Source organism: Dendrobium catenatum, unplaced genomic scaffold, assembly GCF_001605985.2.
Source record: "Dendrobium catenatum unplaced genomic scaffold, ASM160598v2 fragScaff_scaffold_1408, whole genome shotgun sequence".
NCBI lineage: Eukaryota > Viridiplantae > Streptophyta > Magnoliopsida > Asparagales > Orchidaceae > Dendrobium > Dendrobium catenatum.
Window position 1 is genome coordinate 133,006 of NW_021319870.1, and position 22,011 is coordinate 155,016.

At 32.1% G+C, this 22,011-nt stretch overlaps 1 protein-coding gene across 1 annotated transcript in view; it reads right to left on the reverse strand.

Moving 5' to 3' along the window:
* Positions 1-3,238: 3,238 nt before the first annotated feature.
* LOC110114064 (nifU-like protein 4, mitochondrial) overlaps positions 3,239-22,011 on the reverse strand; it is a 39,615-nt gene continuing 20,842 nt past the window's right edge. The window contains exons 4-6 of the mRNA XM_020846816.2: positions 8,149-8,252; positions 7,888-7,999; positions 3,239-3,562 (exon numbers count right to left, since the gene is read on the reverse strand). Of these exons, the coding sequence (XP_020702475.1) occupies positions 3,494-3,562; positions 7,888-7,999; positions 8,149-8,252 (285 nt within the window). The 3' untranslated portion in view covers positions 3,239-3,493. The remainder of the gene's footprint in view (positions 3,563-7,887; positions 8,000-8,148; positions 8,253-22,011) is intronic.

A 22,011-nucleotide genomic window follows, 5' to 3' on the forward strand; every position in this document is an offset into this window, starting at 1 on the left:
TGAAGAAGTGGTTTATAGATTGCTTGAGGTACATGTAGGGGAAGCTCTTCAAATTCGATATAGTCGATCAGATCAATATGTCTAACTCCACCTCCATAATTGGGAGAAGAGTTTAGAGGAATAAAAATAGGAAGTTGCATTAGTAGGCAATGGAGGTTCTAATGCCAACTACTCTAGGCCATTCAACTTAGTAAATGACCTTCCATCCTTCCAAGGAAGTAGATTTGCCCCACTCATTAAGAGTGGTAATATTGAGGATATCACTTGTCTACCGACAATCCCTTCTCCAACCACAAAATTTTTTTAAAAAGTAGTAAAAAAAATTACAGTCAAATATAGTCGTACCAATTTTTTGAACAAAATGGCTAAAAATAGCTACCTCAAAGGAAACATAAATGTTTGATTGAGCATGTGGTTTAACTTAAAGGCCTAAAAATGATGACATAAATGAAAATGAAATATATTTAATTTATAAGTATCAAAAATATAATTTTAATATCACAGAATTATTTCATAATTTTTTTATATTTTGTTTAGCTTAACTTCCTAATTATTTGATTTTTTTACCAATTAAATGTTGTGTTAATTACATTATTAATTATATAATTAATGATCATGACCTAAATTTACATATTGTAACTATCTTAATTACCCATATATTTAGCAAATTTATGTAACCATAAGCTTCCTATTAAATGTATGAATTTTGTTAGCTTTTATTTATTTATTTATTTATTATTATTTTTCGATAGGATTTGAGTTGCTTCATGTTTTCAAATTCTAAGTACTCACACTTATAAATTTCAAATATTAATTTTTTACTCAAAATCAAAGGAAAAAGTTGTGAGAAAAGCTTATGCATAAAAGTTTATCTTCAAAGGATTTAAAAATATTCATTCGAAAGAAAACCTCTTTGATTCCTCCACAATTGTTCTCTCTTTCAATCTAAAGGAAATTTTGTGAGTACATTTTATGACATTATGCAATCATTTTGTCCAAATATTATAATGCTCGTGTAATTCTAAGAGAGGGAGTGCTTAGGCGTGGATGGATATTAGATTGGTTCGAAAACATAAATATCATTATGTATTGATTCTTTATTGCTCGACTTACTTTACATTATACTTAACATGATTTGCATACATGTTATGATTAAATGCTTATATGAACATATGTCAAAATTATGAAGTTATAAAAAAATTGATCACTAGGTTGTCATAATCATATCTAGCATCGTATTATTATCATTATCATTATACTTCATGTAATCAATTAGATCTTAAGTTACATGTTACTCATTCATACATAAAATTAAATATACTTGCACTTATGAGATAAAATTATCATAACACTTAGCAACTAGTTTGTTTAACACTCTCTCATAACAATTTGAATATCTTTTATAAATATTATGGCCACTTTGAACCAATTGATCTAATCAACCCTACAAAATAAATAAATATCACTGCAGTATATAAATAAATAAGAATATCTTAACATTGAATCATTGTCATTGTTATCATACTTTGTACGAGATAGAATTATCATTACACGTATCAACTAATTGTTTTAATACTCTCATATATATATATATATATAAGATTCAAAATGCTTGAATTTCTCTGAAATTAATGTTACAACATTCGAGGGCTGCATTTATCTCAACATAAATCCAAGGACTTTGAAGCCCACCTTCATGCAAAATGCTATTCTTTTTTTTTTTTATATATATGTATATGTATGTATAAATCTTCACAACCATGGCAACTAGGACGAACCAAGCATTCAAGAAGTTGCTCATGGTTCGATTTGATTAGAGCTCATTCATGATCATTTGATTAGCTAATCAAATAAGCTTGAACACTTACATAAATATCTTATTGATAAATAAAAAAATCTTGAATGGCTTGTTGCTCGATACATTAAAGATCATGAACAATTTCATTTAAAACCTATGAACAAGTACATTAAAAAAGCTTAATTAATACTCAATGTAATACCTAATATTAAGATTCAATTATTTAATACTAATATTAACAATTGCTAAGTCTTATAGTCAATTTTGAAAAAATTCAACACAATCAAATAAAATTAAAAGGTTTAAGAATATGTATATGAATTCTAATATTTCTGAATTATTGTGTTATTCACAATTAGGCAATTCTAGTATTCCATCTTTCACAATTAAGTAATTGAAAGGCATTCGTATGATTCTTGTATTTAAAACTAAGTAATTCATTCGATTTAGTTGTCATTGTATAAGAATTTCAGTATTGTATTGTAAGAATTCTGGCAGTTATTATTTAATTCCTTCACCAGCCTAACCCGCCAAACTTGTGTAAGAATTCTGGCAGTTATTACTACGATATTTCCCTCAACCGCTTATTTAGTCCCACATTGGTTGGAAGTTTAAGATAACAATGGTGATAGATTCTACTAGTTAACTAATTGCTTTAGTTTGTATCCTTTCCCCGCATAAGGCCGTTGCTTGAATATGCTTCTAAAATAATTTAATAAAATTTTCAATTTTCAAAAGATTTAATAAGATTAATCCCTTGTTTACAAAATGCTATTTTTTTTTTTAAGCTCAACAAACTCAAATCGATGAGACTTGTTTATGACTCCAAACAAGCCAAATGATCAGGCTCATTTATGTCTAACAAGCTTGAATCTAATTGGAATCAAGCTCAAACAGACATTAATAAACAAGTTCGAACTCAAACAACCTCCTGCTCGGCTCTCATTGGCTCATTTATAGCCCTGATGGCAACTACTTGTGAAGTACCTAGTTCGTTTCTGTGATACTAATGACGACTTTAACAAGACAATGAAAATATAAAAAATAACTTTATTTAGTAGAGCACTAAAATGAAATTCTAAAAAACCAGTAGTTGGCTATTTCACATCTCTTGGATAATATTTTCTGTTTTGCATTACTTTTAATGAAGTAATAATAATTTTTTTATAAGCCCATCAAAATAGTTCCAAAGAGCATTGCATATTGTTGAACAATTCAATCATTTCTCGAATTGTAACTCAATTTATTTCATGAAAAAAAAAGAAGTTTACATTCCACCTCATAGGTCAAGTAAAATATTCAAAAATCATATAAAAATGACTAAAATATGCTTCAAATGCATCCTATAATTCTATGGGAGAAAATGCTATACTTCCTAAAAAATTTACTTGCATCATCATTTAATTATATGAACCAAGAAAAATACTCCAAGCAAGCGGATCTTCAATGATTTGTTTATGTAATTTGGATTAATAAAGCAAAACTGTATTGAGACAACAAAATAATTAAAAAGAGGTTATGATAAAAGTATAAATAAAGAGGAAGCTACTTTTGGATATAGATTTAAATAAAATCTGTAGGGAAAAATAAAGGGGCTCCATTGTACTATTACAAAACTCAATTTACACAAACATATCATGCCTAACCGAGAAGCTGGAGTATTTTGTTTCGTGCAAGACAAACCAGCCATTCCTTTCAGTCTATTTGGCTGGCAATTTTTGTTTCGTTTTCTTCATTCTCCAGCTCTTGTTCTACTCCCTTAACCTGGAGTCATGTCAATGGAAAGTGGGGAAAAGAGTCGTTAATGTTCTAGGTAAGAAAGAACTATTTAAGGTGAACGCTGCAATTAAATTTTGATGAAATTCTATCTTCAAGAGAGGAAGATGCAACGTTGCCGAGAAAATAAGACATTCATTACCTAACAGCATCATTTAAGGTTCTAGTTGGGGTAACTACAATCATCTATACTGTATAACTACCACACTCTAACATAATTGATTGTTAAAAAACTACTTCTCACCACATAAATTTTAAAAATTAAACAAGCAAGCTAAAATCAAATAAATTTCTGGCAACTATCTGGAGGCTAAAATTGTGAAAAAGTTATCCTGAACAGGCCCTTAGTTTAAGAAAATAAAAAAATAATTGTCTATTCAATGAGAAGGTGAGCAAATAAAATATAAAATTCAAAGAACAAGGCCAGCATCCAATTCTATGATGTGCTTATCAAATTTTGATTTATTATCATCATTAGTTTTATTGATAGTTGGGGTAACAACAATCAAATGAGTTGGAGAGAAGACTAAGAATATTGATAGTTTAGGATTAGAAGTCATACTAGAAATGATATTGGTGTAATTATATATATGAGTTTGAATGATAATGTTATAAAAATTAGTAGAATTATAGCTTTAAATATTATTGTTAATGTTAAGATTATTAATATTACAAGCGCTTATTCTCCTTAATTAGGTTTGAATATATGTTAAAATTTAAAATTTTACAATGACATAGAAAAATTAATATAAAATATATCTTTTAAAGAAAGAATTTTTAATGGAGGAGATTTAAATTGACATATTAGTAGAGAAATAGATGGTTTTGAAAGCATTTATGGTGACTATGGCTTATGAGCGACTAATGAATGTGGTAAGACTATATTAGATTTTTCTTTAGCTTATGATTTTGTAATTACTAATATTTTATTTAAGAAAAGAGATGAACATCTCATGACTTATAAAAATAGATATAATCAAACTTAAATTGATCATATGAAAAATATATAGTCTAGATTGTAAAAATTGTAAAATTATTCTGAATAAAAGTTTATGTATCCAACATCACTTATTAATTTTGGACTTTAAGAAGAAGGGGCAAAAAATTAAAAATAAAGTAAATCATTATTCTAGGATTAGATGAGTGCATTTAAAGAATATTAACACAATTATTTTCTAGAGTAAGATTCTAGCTCTTAAGATTTTTTCAATGCATGAGGATGCTAATATTATGTTAGAAAAAATAGCTAATGATATTAAGAATATTGTAATAAATATGATTAGAGTATCAAAGGGAAAAGACACTAATAGTAAAAATAGTTTGTGGCGGAATCAAAATGTGCAAGAAAAGATAAAAAATAAAAAAGATTTGTTAGATAAATTGGTTTACCAGTAAAAACTTTGATAATTGGGGAAGATATAAAGAAGCCCGTAAGAAGTTTTAAAAAACAATTTGCAATGCAAAAAATTTATCTTTTAATGATTTATATAATAGATTAGATACTAAGGAGGGCAAAAATATATGTATAAGATAGTTAAACAAAGAGATAGGAATAGTAAAGATTTAGTTCAAGTGAAGTGTATTAAGGATGAAAATAAAAAAATGTTTTTATTAGAATAGCATATTCAACAAAAGTGGATGAGATACTTTGCTAAACTTTTCAATGAAGATTATGAGAATACGATTAACTTTAGTGACCTTAGCACACTAAATGAAAATATATTTTTTTTATCAGCGTATTAGTAAAATCGAAGTTAAAGAGCTTTAAAGAAAATGAAGTGTGGAAAAATTGTTGAATCTAATAATATTCTAATAAATGTGTGGAAATGCTCAAGAGATGAAAGAATTTATTGACTTACTAAACTTTTTAATAGTATTTTAAAGACTAAAAAGATGTCAGATGAGTGGAGAATGAGTGTGTTAATTCTTATTTTTAAGAATAAAGGTGATACACAAAATTGTGCGAATTATAGAGGAATTAAGTTAATGTGCCATACTTTAAAACTATGAGAGAGAGCTATGGAGCATAGGTTGCAGCGTGACATTAACGTTTCTCAAAATTAATTTGGATTCATGCCAGGTAGGTCTACTATGGAAGCTATATATTTATTGAGGGGTTGATGGGTAAGTATAGAGAAAATAAAGATGATCTACATATGATTTTTATTGATTCAAATAATAAAATTCCAAGAGAAGTGCTATAGAGAGTTCTACAGTAGAAATGGGTTAATAATGTTTATATTCAAGTCATTAAGGATATGTATGCATAAGTTGTTACTTGTGTTCAAACACAAGGTGGTTTGACCAAGTATTTTCCAATTTCAATTGGATTACATCAAGGATCAACCTTAAGCCCATATCTTTTTGCTTTAGTCATAGATGTTCTCACTAGACATTTGTAAGTTGTACCCTGATGTATGCATTTTGCTGATGATATTCTTCTTGCTGATAAGACTAGAGAGGGAGTTGAAGGTAAACTTGAATTATGAAGGTCAACCTTAGAGTCTAAAGGCTTTCATTTGAGTAGATCTAAAACTGAATATATGAAGTGTAATTTTAGTAATAATAGACCTAGTAGGTGTTTGTGACTTTGGGCAATCAAGTTATTAATAAGAGCACTCGCTTTAGATATCTTGGGTCTATTGTTTAGAGTGATGGTGAAATAGATGGGGATATTATTAGTATAATTCAAGTTGGATGGTTGAAGTAGAAGAATGCATCGGGCTTATTGTGTGATAGAAAAGTCTCTCTCAGACTTAAGAGAAAATTCTATAAGATGGTAATGAGACCTACAATGCTTAGATGAGGATGCTCAAGTGGATGAATGGCGATACTCTTAAAGATATGATACAAAATGAGCATATAAGTGAAAAGATTGGAGTAGCTTAAACAGAAGATAAGATTAGACAGAGTCACCTTAGATGGTTTGGTCACATAAAACGACAGTCTTCCGATGACCCGGTTAGGAAAGTAGATGTATTAAATTTGACTTATGTTAAGAAAGGTAGAGGTATATCTAAAAAGAATTTATTAGAAAATATTAGAAATGACATTTATTTATTAGATTTAGATGAGAATTTGACTCTTAACAAGATACAATGGAGAAAAATGATTCGTGTGGCCGACCCCACAGCGGAATAAAGGCTTGTTGTTGTTGATGATGTTGTTGTATCATCATTAGTTTTATCACAAATTTCCTTAAATTACTAAATAAATTTTGAAATCAATCATGATGATGAATTTAAATTTAAAGACATTGTTCAAAAATTGGTAAGCAATAAATGAACCATTATCAAGTCTAGAAGAGCATGTTACTGAACATGATTGTCAAGTACTAATTTTCATATCAAATTCAAGTAGAGCTTAAGGTTTCATTTGGGATGACTTTCTTACTATTTTTTATAGCAGCTTTCTAGTATAAAAATTGAAGCTGCTTTAAGAAGCAGTAAGAAAGCCATCCAAACAAAATTTAAGCGTAAGCCGAGTATCAAAATATTCAAGCTGATTTATTAGTTCTCTTATCAAATTCAAATTGTAATTGAGCCTAACCAATTATAGTTTTGATGTTAATGATTTAAATGTATATGGTCATTAGTTAAATGAATTTATGAACTTTAATTAAAATCGACATAATTCACTTAAGTATTGCTTATTTTATTTAATGAAGTTCAAATATTTATTAAGAAAAAGTTTGTTTAATATCAAGCTATTTATTTCATAATTGTATCGTATGTATACATCGAAGAATATACATAATTTTTAAAAAATTTGATATAAGTATATAGAATAAATCATCACATACATAATCAATCCATCATTAAATAAATATTTTACTGAGTTTTTATGAGTAACTTGATGAACAAGTTTACATATTCATGAACTTAAATGAATGAGAGGATAATGTTCAAGTTTGTTTATTTAAATCATGGTTTAAAATTGCGCAATATGAGGCTCGTCTTGAGGCCCGCCTTTGCTCAATTCCAGTAAAAAACGCCTCGATGCTTACACCTCGCCTCACGAATTAAAAACGCCTCAATACCAGAATACGCAATTTTAAACATTGATTTAAATGTTCAAATTTTTATGAGTTTATTCAAATTTGTTCAATTACTTCAATAAACAAGCATTCTACAAATGATATCTACATGTTCATTAAGTGCACTAGTTTATATACAGCCTAGTGCTTGTGAGGTTTGGCCTAAAGAGCTCAGCCTTAATAGCACCATTCATTTTAAAAAAAATAGTTGCTGGGCAGAACCAGGTCCATAATCTAAAGATTAATGTTCGTAGTATTATCATCAAAGCTAATTTACCTCTGGTATATAATGCATAAGCATATTCTCGATGCCAGATTTCAAAGTCACTGAAGAGCTAGGACAGCCACTACAAGCTCCTTGCATCGTTAGCTTTACTATTCCAGTTTCTCTGAAAACAAAAATATGAAAAACAAATCAAACTATCCATCCAAATGAGAGTGGACAAATAATCTGCAATTATGTCTATATCTAACCATCAATGCTAGAATGAATTTATGTTTGAGGATTTTAGAGTTCATTCAGTAAAAGGTAAATTACTCATCAAATCCACGATACTCGATATCACCACCATCATCTTGCACAGCAGGTCGAATTCGGGTCTCTAAAAGTTCTTTGATCATTGCAACAATTTCAGAATCATCCTACAAAAATGAACCAAACAAAAGCAGGATGAAACCTTCACTCTAATCTGCACAACTCAAAACTCTGGCTTGAGAGTTACCCCTTAAATTTAAAAGTTACCTGAGTCTTATTTTCCCTTGGAAATAAAAAAAAGATGCCAATGATCCAGAAAATTCGCATCATCATTATCGAGGAGCGCCAGATAAACTTGAATTTGCAATTTTTTATAGTAACAAGACTGACTGGTTCAATTGGAAACTGATGATAGTTTAGCCTATTTAGACCACTTGACTCTTTCCCAATTTAAACATTTTGAACAAAAGAGAGTACTCAACACAAAAGTGAAATCAACCGCTTGAACAGGTTTTTCCAAGAGTGCTCACATAAAAGTCATCAAAGATGTTTCATTTTTCCTTAGAAATAAATAAAAGAAACCAATGACGTTTCAGAAAATTTGCATTGTTATTATCCAAGAGTCAATTAAACTTAAATTTGCAACTATTATATTAATAAGAATGACTTGGTTGATTGGAAACTGAATGATAGTTTAGCCCATTTAGACCCCTTGACTCTGTTTCCCAAATGAAACATTTTGAAAAAAAAAAAGATAGTACTCAACATAAAAGTAAAATCAACTGCTTGAATAGGTTTTTCCAAGAATCAGATGTCCTAAAATCTAAATCATCCAACAAAACATAAAACTAAAAGAAAAAAGGAAAAGGATGGAGCTTTCCAAATCAGTAAAACTGAAAATTCAAAGTTTTAGTATTCCTAAAGTTAAAAAGATAGGTAAAATTTCAAATTTTATATATCTATACTATTATAAAAGCCACTTGAGTTTTCTCCCATATTAAATCCTGACCTTTTATTTTATTTCTTCAAATATAATCCTGACCCTTGCTTATATTTGTTAATTATTATTATATATCAATAATAATTAGATTTAATTAAAATAAATTATAATTAATATATAATTATTATGATTAACAATTACTATTAATAATTAATTATAATTTATTAAAATTAATTATAATTAACTTTTTAAAATTAATTATTATCGGTTATAATTAAATATGATTAATTATTTTAAAATTGTAATTAATTATCATTAATTCTAATTATTTATAATTAATTAGTTTTTAAAAAAGAGGCTTCCTTGCCTCGATCCACGAGCCCACACCACATTGCCAGTCATCAAGGTATAAATCCCTAAACTTGAGAGAATCCACCCTCGGCACTTGTAGTGCAGCGAACCACCCATGCACGCTTTTCTTAGCACGGTGGCAGAAAGTTCGTCGCGGTGCTTGTGGCGAGACGAGTAATCCCATCCAAAACTCCTATTTTTGACGTTTGCAGCGTGCTGAGATACCCCATATGCACGCTTTTCTTAGTGTGGCGGGAGGGAACTCGGCGCGACGCTTACGATGAAGGCAGGCAATCCCAATGCGATCTTTTCTTAGCACGACGGGGCAAAATATAAGTACCTGTTCGCGGGAAAAAACTACATTTATTTTACATCTGCTTTTAAAGACTCATACATGCCTTTCTTGGCGTGGTGGATGACAAAAAACTACGGCCGCGATGTCTCACAACATCAACCGTGCACGTCTTTCTTGATGTGACGGGTAGGCTGCTTATTGGTTTTTCCTCTAAACGGGGTAGACGTCAGGAGGCTGCCGAAATTCTATCTGAAAATATGAGGGACTTGTGAACATAAACTTGACTTAAACAAATTAATAAGAACTTAAATCAATTGACAAATGACAGTGACTTGAGATTGTAGTTTGGGACAATTACAAAGAACTTGAACTCACACTTGAACTTGAACTGAACAAGGACTCGAGCTCAAGGAAACTAAGTGCAAAGAACTTGAGCATTTGAACTTGAAGATAAAAATTTGGACTTGAATTCGAACTTAACATACAAGTTGATCATTTGGAACTATACTTAGAACTTGAATTAAATGAACAAAACTTGGACTTGATTTGAATCAAGCACATTGGACATGAACTCAGTTTGAATTCAGACTTGAATTTTACAAGAACACAGGGGACTTGGATATGCATTTGAACTTGAATGACTTGGACAACATGGAGCCTGAATTCAATTTGCATCAAACTCAATCAAGAAGAACTTGATTCGAGCTTGGACTTGAAATGAACTTGCACAAAGAACCATTCCTTGAATTTAGATGAGCTTTGTACATGGATGACAAACGATGAAATGATTTGAACTGTCCAACCAAGTTAACTTGCAAATGAGAGCAAGTGATATCTATATTTATCATGCAATCAAATGCTATTAGAAGGGTTTTGCATCTATGTTGCACGGATACTCCTATTTATGAGGCGTATTGTATCAGACACGTGTCGGATATGGATACGCCTCCGATACGGCACGGATACATGTCGGTAAATTTCAACATTTTTTTTATTATGAATTAACAATTGGTTGTTTTGTAATTTCAACATTTTTTCATTATTTCATTTTAATATTATTTGAAGATATTCAACTAAAGAATGGCTTCAAGAGGATCCTCAAAGAGTTTCTCCACAGAAAGATTTAGAAATTTCAAATATGAGGAAGACATGTTTGAAGCATTATTTTTCAAATGAGGAGAGAAGAAGTGTCAACATTGAGCTCGATAAATTTTTTGGTTATTTAGAGGACTTTGGTGACCAAGAGTCATTGCGTGATAGATGGAGAATTGATCCGAAAATGTGGTGGATTATACATGGATCTTCAGCACCTCTACTTCAAACAATCGCCATAAAATTGCTTGGCCAAGTTTCATCTTCATCCTGTTGAGAAAGAAATTGGAGCACATACTAATTCATCCAATCAATGAAGAGAAATAAAATTACTCCACAACGGGCTGAAGATTTAGTTTATGTGCATACAAATCTTCGACTTCTCTCGAGGAAAACTCCAACTTATATGGAGGGAGACAACAGGATGTGGGATGTTGCTGGAGATGGATTTGAATCTCTTGAGGATATGGGAATATTAGAAATTGCTAATCTTTCACGTGATGAGCCTAAATTGGAAGCATGGTTTAAAATTGCGCAATATGAGGCTCGCCTTGAGGCCCGCCTTTGTGCAATTCCAGTAAAAAAAGCATTGATGCTTACGCCTCGAGTTTTTTTTATGAGGCTTGCGCCTCAACTTGGTTTAGGCCTGCCTTGAGGCCCGCCTCGCCTCACTGATATAAGGCTTACGCCTCACGCTATATATATTAAAACGTACATAAATCTTGAAGTAAATGCCTGACATTGGACTCTATAGGAGAGGAGGAAGGGGAGAGAGCAGTTCATCATAATGATAATTCAAATGAAGAACCCCTTAGTAATGACAGTGCTGATGACTTATGAGTTCTTATGTGATATGTCATTGCTATTTATTTTTGGAAATTGGAATTATATGTTAATGAAAAGAATACTGGGATTTGGAAAAGATAGAATTTTGAGTTGAACTATATTTCATGTTGTCTTATTATTGGGATATTTTGATTTCACTTCATATTTTATGTTTTTTTATGTTTTATATTATTCACTCATTAGTATATAAAAAATTTATCATTTTATGTTTACGCAATCTTTTGATTTTGAGGCTTAAGCCTCAAAACGCCTTGAGGCTTACGCCTCGCCTCACGAATGAAAAACGCCTTAATACCCGAATACGCAATTTTAAACATTGATTGGAAGCTATGATGTTTATTGAAGATGATATAGAAATTCAAAGACAAACCACTGAAGAAGCTAATCTTTTCATTCCTTCTATTGAATAGTTGAAACAGTTTCAATGAAACCTCATGTGCTGGAAATTTATATTTTTATTTTTTTTATTGTACTAGACATTTAAATATTTAATGTATACTTTTATTTTGATATTATAAGATACAATGCTATTAATAATGTTATTTTTAAATTTTTTGTCATTTCAAATATCACACTTTAATTATTTTCTTAATTTTTATGTATGATTTATATATTATAATGTTGTATCCGCGCCGTATCCGTATCCTGTATTTTTAAGAATTGACATGATAAATGTGATGATTTGCTAACCATCATACACAACGTAGTAGGTCTACATCCATATTAGGCCTTCAAGGCCTATAATAATATGAATTCACTAATAAAGGCACAAAGCCTATGGAAACCGATCCTCCTAGGCAGGTAAATAGGAGTTGACAAGGTTCAATAAATAATTATCAAATGTCCAAAAACACCCGCATGAACCCCGGCAAGCATGTTATTGGTACACACGTGACGTCTATGGATGCTGCGCGGGTTAATAAGTGAATTTAAGTTCGATCCCAAACCTTCTATGCGGGTAGATAGGAGTCAACACGGCTCGAACCATCAAATAAATATGCGGTCACGCGGTCGACCAGGATATTTTTATATATTCATATTAGGCCTTCAAGGCCTATAATTAAGAGAATTAACTCATAAGGGCATAAAGCCTACGAAACCCGATCCTCTGTCGACAATCGACAGAGTCGATAAGGTTCAAAACATAAATATTTTCAAATGACCCAAAACACCCCGATGATGGTCGCATTGAAACGAAAATCTCAACCGAAGGGGTCCATTCCAAATACTCAAAATTCTACCCAAATAGCCATGAAAATCCCAAATCCCAAAATATTTAAAATTGAAATAATACATCAATCACTTAAAATAAAATCCATCCACCCTCCGCAACAGTTTGCTGGGGTGAACAAATTAAAATTTACTTCAACTTACACAGAGCTAATGTCTGGTCTAAAATATCACTAGGATCCATTCTCAAACAATCTCTTGCCAATAAGGATGTGGTACGTGTCCTTTGACCGACGATTTTGTTGCTAAATGGCACCGCAGGATAAACGGTTATGACCCGGGGCCCTCTGAACCAAGTGATTTTGCCGCCAAATGGCACCACGAAATACCGGTTATGACCAGAGCAAACACGCTCCTTAATGGCATCAAATCCTTGAGATATGAATCAATATGATATAATCGATAGGGCACAAAGCTCTCTGTTAGCTAAGGTGGATTCAAATTTGTCCCCTTAGGCAAATATCCACCCCAGGTCTACAAGGTACCCTTGGACGAAGCAACTCATGGCTGCCGACAAGGATCCTTCTGTCAGGTTGGTCAACTATCTCCTCTGACTAAGTAGACCAGGGACTATGATGGCGGCCCGGGACGACGAAACCATGGGATCTTGATCGGGTCCATCATCCATTCGCCCACCATCCGCTTTAAGTGCAAGATCGTGAAATTTCAAATTTTAAATATCAAATCTTCAAATTTCAAATTCCCAAATTCCTAAGCTTAATGCTGCTAGTGTATGCTAGATAACACATATGTTCTACGTATCTGATTGACGACTAGCCTTAATTGAAAGTTCTCTCTCGTAATTGAGAGGGGTAATTAACTATAGGGGCTTGCGCCTATAGGAAACCAGAATTTAAATCATAAAGTCCTCACAAAATGAGGGTGAAATCTCTAGGTAGTGTCTTATCTACAAACCCATATACCTTCCAAAATTTACCTGGAACAGATTCCGTTAAAACTCCCTCCCCGAAAAGATAAGCATAGCGGGAGGAGGCCAGGGCCGAATTTTCGGAATCCACATCGACCCAACCTGACAGAAGGATCCTTGTAGATAGTCATGGGTTGCTTCGTTCAATGGTACCTTGTAGACATGGGGAGAGTATTTATTTAAGGGGACAATTTTGAATCCACCTTAACTAACAGAGGGCTTTGTGCCCTATCCATCATATCCTATTGATTCATATCTCAAGAATTTGATGTCATTAAGGAGCATATTGGCTCTGGTCATAATCGATATTTTGTGGTGTCATTTGACAGCAAAACCACACAGTTCAGAGGACCCCGGGTCATAATCATTTATCCTGCGGCGTCATTTGGCAGCAAAACTGCCGGTCAGAGGACACATGGCAGGAGACTGTTTGATAATGGATCCTAATGATGTTTTCGACTAGGTATTAACTCTATGTGAGCTAAAGTAAATTTCAATTTATCCACCCCGACAAACTGTTGCGGAGGATGGATGAATGTTGCTTTATGTAATTGACGGTTAAATTTCAATTTTAAACATTCTAAACTTGGTTGATTTTGGAATTTCATGTATTTGGGGTGACATTTGAAAGTGTTTGAATCACCCCTCCGATTGAGATCTACGTTCAACACGGCCATCATCTGGGTGACTTTGAGGTCACTTGGAAATACTTGAATTTTGTGGAAGTTTGGGGGCATTTTGAAAATATAGTATTTGGAATTAACCCCTCCGGTCGATATTTATATTCAACACGGCCATCATCGAGGTGTTTGGGGGTCATTTCATTTCAAAATATTTGCATTTTCTAGATGAAACTTGTCGACTATCTCTGACTATCAATAGAGGATCGAGTTTCGTAAGCTTTATACCTTTGTGAATGAATTTTATTTGTTGGAGGACTTGAAGGCTTTATATGAACGTATAAAACGGATAATCCGGTCGATACCCCGACCGAATATTTGTTTGATAGTTTGAACCATGTCAACTCCTATCGCATAGAAAGATCGGGCTCAAACTACGTTCATTTATTGACCCACGCAGCATCCCTAGACATCACGTGTGTATCCATAACACGCTCGCCGGGGACAATGCAGGTGTTTTGGAGCATTTTATAGTTATTTGTTGAACATTGTCGACTCTTATTCACCTGCTTAGGAGGATCGTGTTCAAATTTATTGACCTGCACAGCATTCCTAGACGTCACGTGTGTTCCTACAACACGCTTGTCGGGACTCATGCGACTCGTGATTGTATTTACTCTTTTAGTGTACATATGTGTATACATATTACAGTGCATGTGCGGGGGTATTTTGGACATTTGACGAGTATCCTACGACAGCTCATAGAAGTTTGCAGTTGTCGTAATATTTCAATATTTGTTTGTAGGAGGTATGTTGGATGCATAGCCATTGTTCATCAAAGAACTTGCAAGCCTCAATAATCTTATCCAACTCAAGGTTCAGGACCCGGTTGAACTAAGATTCATTCCATATTTGAAAATAATGATTTGATCTTGCTTTCTCTTCCTAGAACTCATAAAGGTATTGTTGCCCTCATTATTCGAGATCAATTTCCGCGATATCAACTCTAGCACTTAGGTTTTCGTAGCCTAGTGTAGATTTTGTATCCATAGGATTTCCCTTAGGTGGATACCTAATGACGTAGCACGAACTCGACCTCTTAATTCGACCTAAATCGGTTCGCCTTGACTCAATCGAATGCAAATCGTTGTAAATGAGATAAATTTAATAATTTAAAATTATTTTAATTTTAAAATTAACAAAAAATAATTATTTTAAATTATCAATTCTATTCAAAATTAATCTTTAAATCATTAAGCTTTTGAATTACAAATTAAATCTTGAATTCATCTTTAAATCGTGATTAATCTGAGCCGTCAATTTGAATGGGAGTAAATTTGAATAAGACACCTTTATGACCGGTTGAGCAAAACCATGCGTTAGAGGAGGTTAGGGCCGGTTCATGCATGATCCCCCTCTCTCTATCCGGCAAAACGAAAAGCCCTCTGTTCGTCGCTCTCTCTCCCATCCACTCCCAGTTCGCAAAAACTAGTCCCTCCACCCCTCTCTGGCGTGAGAAGAAGCCCAGGCGAAAATCTTCTGATCTCCCTTGGATTCGGACATCAAGTCCCAGGCGAGATCCCTCCTCCGTCTCCCTCTGCTTCGCAAGACCCAAAGGCTCCGTCTCCCTCTCCATTCGCAAGCAAGAATTGTCTGTCTCCCTTGCTTGCGCAGACAACAGCCTTGGCCAAAGCCTTCACTTCCTCTGCCCTAGTCGTCTGTCCTTCTTTCCTGTGATTTGCTCAGTCAAAAGCAACAAGGAGTGGTAAACCCTCTCCATTTTCTTCTTCACCTCCATTTTTCCCCTTTCTAACATCAATCGTTAAGTGATCAAGAACACTTTCCAAATAAAGGTAACAGAATGTTTTGAAAAGAGAATTATGTGGTTTTGAAAGATAAAGTGTTTGATAAGTGTGTGATTATTAAAGGTTGAGGTGTTTTGGAGATATGAAATGTGTGTATAATTCGGAAATACGACTTATGTGTTTTGGAAAGGTGGAAATTATTTTTTGTGAAAAGTAAGGGTGAAGTGTGCAAGTGTGAAGGGTAAAGTGTTTGGATTGGTAAGGAGAAGTGATTTGTGTGTATGTGTTGAAAACTGAAAATCTTGTGTGTTTTGGAAATATGAATTTGTGTATGTGTAATGAAAGGTGTGTGTTTTTTGAAAGGTAAAATGGGTGATCTTTGAGAAATGATTTGGAGTGTGTTCTAAAAGGGGATTGTGTGATTTTTTTGGAAAATGAAAGGTATATGTTTTAAAGGTGAAAGTGTGTGAGTTTTGGAAAAGGAGGTGTATGCTTTGAAGGGTGTTGGAGAGTGAGTGCTTTGAGTAACCATTGGAAAGTGAAGTTTTAAAGAAGAACTAAGCTCTTTTTCTCTCTCTCTCTTTTCCCCTTTTACTTCCCCTTTATTGTGCCTCGGGATAAATGTTGGAAAAGTACAAAATGTGCTTTCAAAAAAGAAAAGTTCAAAAGGCAAGCAACAAACCCGGTGTCCAAGCCCGAAGAAAGGTACGTTTTTATTTTTAGTAAGTTTTAATTATTTCATTATTAATTATTAAAAGAGCTTCTAATCCATGTTATCTTTTCTTTATTTGCATGAACTGCGATGAATGATATCGATCGAGTGAACAAAAGGACGAGAGACTAAAGGCATCAGTCGCATCTATCTAACCGGGTGGAGGTGCTACAAGCGAAACCACTGGGTCGTAGTCCCCGGTGACTGTAAGTATTCTAAAACTTAAAAAGCCCCTAGGAGGCACTTGGTATGGTTTGTGCGAACTCTTCTCCTTTAGGTCCCTATAGTAACTTCAATTTTATTAGAATTGTTTTTATTTTATTTTAGATCCTGAAACCCTTTTACACATGCGCAAATTCCTAAGAGTTAGTGATAACAATTTTTTTTACCCCGTATAACATTAGTAATATTTAAGGACAAAAATTAAGGACCGAGTATTAAAAAACCTAGACTTATGATGCATGCACATTTTAGGGTAGAAACATAGAACATAGAAAATTTAGTGACATACCCTTAGGATTAGTGAATACCCTTAACTTAAATGCAATCAATTCTAAATAATAATCAAAACAGTTACTAAAATCCTATCTTAAGAATTAGAAACCATGACTATAAACAATAATTTCAATCAATATAAATCAAACATATAAAATAATAAATAACATATATTGTTTAATAAAAGTAAATCAACCCTTATACTGAAAAATAAAATACATATGTAATTTAATATCAAAATCACAAATTGAATTAACATAATTTGATAAAATATTAAAATCATAAACTTATCACCAAAATAATCTTAAATAATTTATAATAAAAGGATAATAAATTCCAATCAATTAAATAATATGAATAAAAAAAATGATAACAAATCTAAAAATTTAATAAATCATTAATAATTTAATAAATTATCAAAAACTTAATAAAACATTTTAAAATTAATAAATTATCTAAAATATAATAAATCATTAAAAAAACTCAGTAAATCATTAAATTAAATAATATAAAGATTAAAAAATGATTAATTAAAATACACTAAAGAACCAATTTTATTCATCAACCTTAACAATTAAAATTCAACCTAAAATAGACTCCAAAAATATTAAAGGTACTAAATCTTAAACCTGAATATAAAATTCCCTTTGACCTTTCAACAAACTAAATTTAATCAACTAGAAAACTTCAACCAATAATTGATTTAGGACATATCCAAACCACACAGCCTACTACACAAACTTAGATTTGTTTGTTAGGACAACCGAATCTAGCTTTAGGTTAGGCCGATGTTTACTTTCCTACTGCTGTTTGACGGGCTTTCTTGGTTTTCACTGCATGCTGTTTGTAATTGATTTGAGTGTTTATTTACTTTTACTGCTCTCTGTGATGTGATTTAATTGACGATTAGATTACTCATAAGTTATGAGCGATCTGGTTGTTCACAGAATTTTCTGCATGTGGTCACACTCATGCAGTGCAATAAAAGGTGGCTAATTAATTAATAATTATATAAATGCTACAAGTGCTTCAGCTGCTTAGCCCCCAAATAAAAAATAGTGTGGCCAAATATGGCTGGTGAAATTTAATTTAAATGCAAATGTATAACTGCTTAGGAATGATTTTATTATGAAATGCTTAAGATAAACTTGCAGGTGTTCTAAATTTTCATTTTCTTTCTGGGATATAAATGAAATGTAAATGTAATTTGTTAAAGTCAAATGTTGTGAAAGTGATTTAGAAGTGGGATATCATATCCAACCTCGAGTCCTGAGAAAAGAGAATAACCCTTAGCAGTGTGTTCCCTTTTATTTGGAAAGCTGTGTTAGGATGATTCTAATGTCCAAAGAGAAAAGAAAATACCCCTTCGAGGATGAGTTTCTTTTCATTTGGATATCAAGGCTCGGTGGATCCGAGAAGCTCGTAGAAGAAGAAAAGATGAAATGAGGATATTAAAGAAAGAAGACAAAGAAATGAAGATACAAGGAAAAAGTATATCCCAGTTCAAAATCACTTGCGTCAGTCTTAGGATTAGAATACAGACTGCAACAAACCCGGTGTGCATATTATTACTTTATCTTCCTTGTTAGGCACCTCCCTGCCTGCGAGTTCTGGCAGACCACTTGGCCTATGAAGGTGCAGTTCTGTCAAGGGGATGTTATGCAATCTCTATGGAAAAATTTATTTTTTAAGCCTAATTTTAAAATTTTTCATATTCATTTTATGCATTCAAGTCAATCAGTATGGATTACATTAGATACAAATTAAAAGAGTCAAAAATATTAATTGTATTTTATTTCTAAGCATTACTCACCCTACATAAGTTAAGGGGCTAATTAGGATCTGTCTTAGATGTCGGCCCCCAATTCCTTAAAACTTAAGCAACATCCCTACCCATCTTTCATAAAGAGACTGGACGCATGATTTTAAAGCACCTAGGTGGTTAGCTTGCTCCCCAATCCAGGTCGGAGTAAGTCCAGATTTACACTTTATTAGTTAGGTTCGGATTACTACTTCGTAGTGCCCAAATTAGATTTAGGTTCTGAGATAGATTTTTAAATCTTAAGTTCTCACTCTCCGAGAATATAATCCCAAATTTCTAATAAAATGTCAACTTAAACATAAAATTTTCTCCTAAAATGTAAAACCCAACATAGGATAGACTGAGGTTGCCTCTGAGCTTCTCAGAATCCGGCACCTCCTACTTTTCCTCATTTGACTTGCTAATAAATGTTCAACATTGAGCTTTCTCCTTGAAAAATTCTAACTTCTGTTTCTTGTCTTTTACTTTGTAGTCAAAGGGTATGAAATCACTATTTTAATCGAGAGTTTTCTTAAGAGCATCCCTCCTAAGATATAATTAACTATAGGAGCTTGCCCCTATAAGAATTTGAGAACCCCAGACTAAAATAAACATTGTTTTAGTCATATAATGACTAAAAAACAAGGGAAAAATCTTTGGGAATATAAATATCTTTAAAACTCCATTTCTAATTTTAAATATACTTGTAGGATGTTATTATTGTCTTTTTAGACAATTGTTATATTCAATTTTAGAAATGATGAATTTTATAAAAAATATTCTTGCTTTTGGATGTCTTGAAGAATGTTATGTCCGTCTTTCAAGATGATATAATATTCTCCCTGTTATATCTAAATAAAAAAATGAATAAACTTTTCAAAAAACATATTTTTATTTTAAAACGCATTCTCTAGAATTTCATGTTCATCTTTCGAGATGATATATAATTCTTTAAATTGTGTTTGATCATAGAAATATTATTTTTCAAAAGCCTATTTTGATATTGAATCCATTATAAAATATTGTATCAATCTCTTGAGATTGTACTTTATTCTTAATGCAGTATTCGATTACAAAATAGGAAAAATCAAAATCTGCGTGGTGACAATTTTTTTCCCGCCAAGGTTTTTCTGGCGACTCCTTGATTATGCCATAATCATCATCTTATATTGTTGGCTCAAATAAAGAATCAATCATTTCAACATTGGATGTCTGTGTCATTGATGATGTAATACACTTAAATGTGCTTCGTCGTTATTTTTCGATGCATGTCAAATCCTTCTTATTTCAACTGGCATGTTGAATGGGTCTTTGACAATGTCGTTGAACCCTTTTGCTTATAGGGGATTGATTGTGTTTTGATTCCATTACTATGCCCAAATACCTCATAACATTCCATCTTCTCCATTGATTTCGCCTCGCAACCAATTCATCACTTCGGCTTCTTTATTGTCTCTTCAAAATTCCACCGACAACCACAATACTAATATATAGCATTTAAATTATTTGCTCATTCTTTATTGAAACTTCTCTCAACTTTCACACTTTATATATTGCAACTTTTCACACAAACGCTTATTCTCCTTAACATATTTGTGTGAAATTTGATTATATGCTATATATCGTTAAACGACATATGTTTCTGCATTAATACTCAAATATTATTATTAGCAAAACATTCTTAATTAATTAGAAAAAATAACTTTTTAATAAAATATTTATTATTATTATACAATATTTTTATATTTACGTAGAATTTGTTTTTAATTTTAATTAATGTTTTGCTATTTATTTGCACAATTTTGATGGTTATCTATTATAAATTTATGTTCATCTCTTTTTTTTTACTTTGTAAAATTTTTTTGCTAAAACGAAGATTTAAAATATGTTTTACAAAACCATCTCATTTCTAATCTACATCTCTGAATCATTGGGATATACATCACATCCTTCCAAAGTAAGTTGAATCAAATTAATTTGCAATTAATTTTATCTAACAAATTAGTATATCTTCTCTGTTTACTAATCTTTTATAAAAATTTAAATAAATATCATGCATCTATAAGTTATCATAATCAAAGTTCTTAAAAAAATCATTCTATGATACAACAACAACAACAACAACATCAAGCCTTTATCCCACTACGTGGGGTCGGCTACATGAATCCTTTTTCTCCATTGTGTCCTATTAAAAGTCAAATTTTCGTTTAAATCTAATAAAGAAAGGTCATTCCTAATATTTTCTAACCAAGTCTTTTTAGGTCTACCCCTACCTTTCTTAACATAAGTCAAATCTAATACCTCTACTCTCCTAACCGGGTCATCGCAAGGCCGCCGTTTTATGTGACCAAACCATCTAAGGCGACTTTCTCTAATCTTATCTTCTACTGGAGCTACTCCAACCTTTTCACGTATATGCTCATTTCGTATCCTATCTCTAAGGGTAAAGCCACTCATCCACCTGAGCATCCTCATCTCTGCCACACTTAACTTAGTATTATGCTTCTCTTTTAAAGGCCAACATTCGGCACCATAAAGCATTGCAGGCCTCACTACCATCTTATAGAATTTTCCCTTAAGTTTGAGGGGTACATTTCTATCACATAACAAGCCCGATGCTCATGTCATTATTGTTCTTAAAAAAATCATTCTATGATAATGAGATTAATATAAATCTATATCTATACTACTATTATAAAAAGGACCTGTGATTCTTCCCATATATAATCTTATGATTTCATTTTAAATACTCAAACACTGACTTTCATTTAACTACTCAAGTAGAAATTCAATTATTGTATTTTTCTTGTC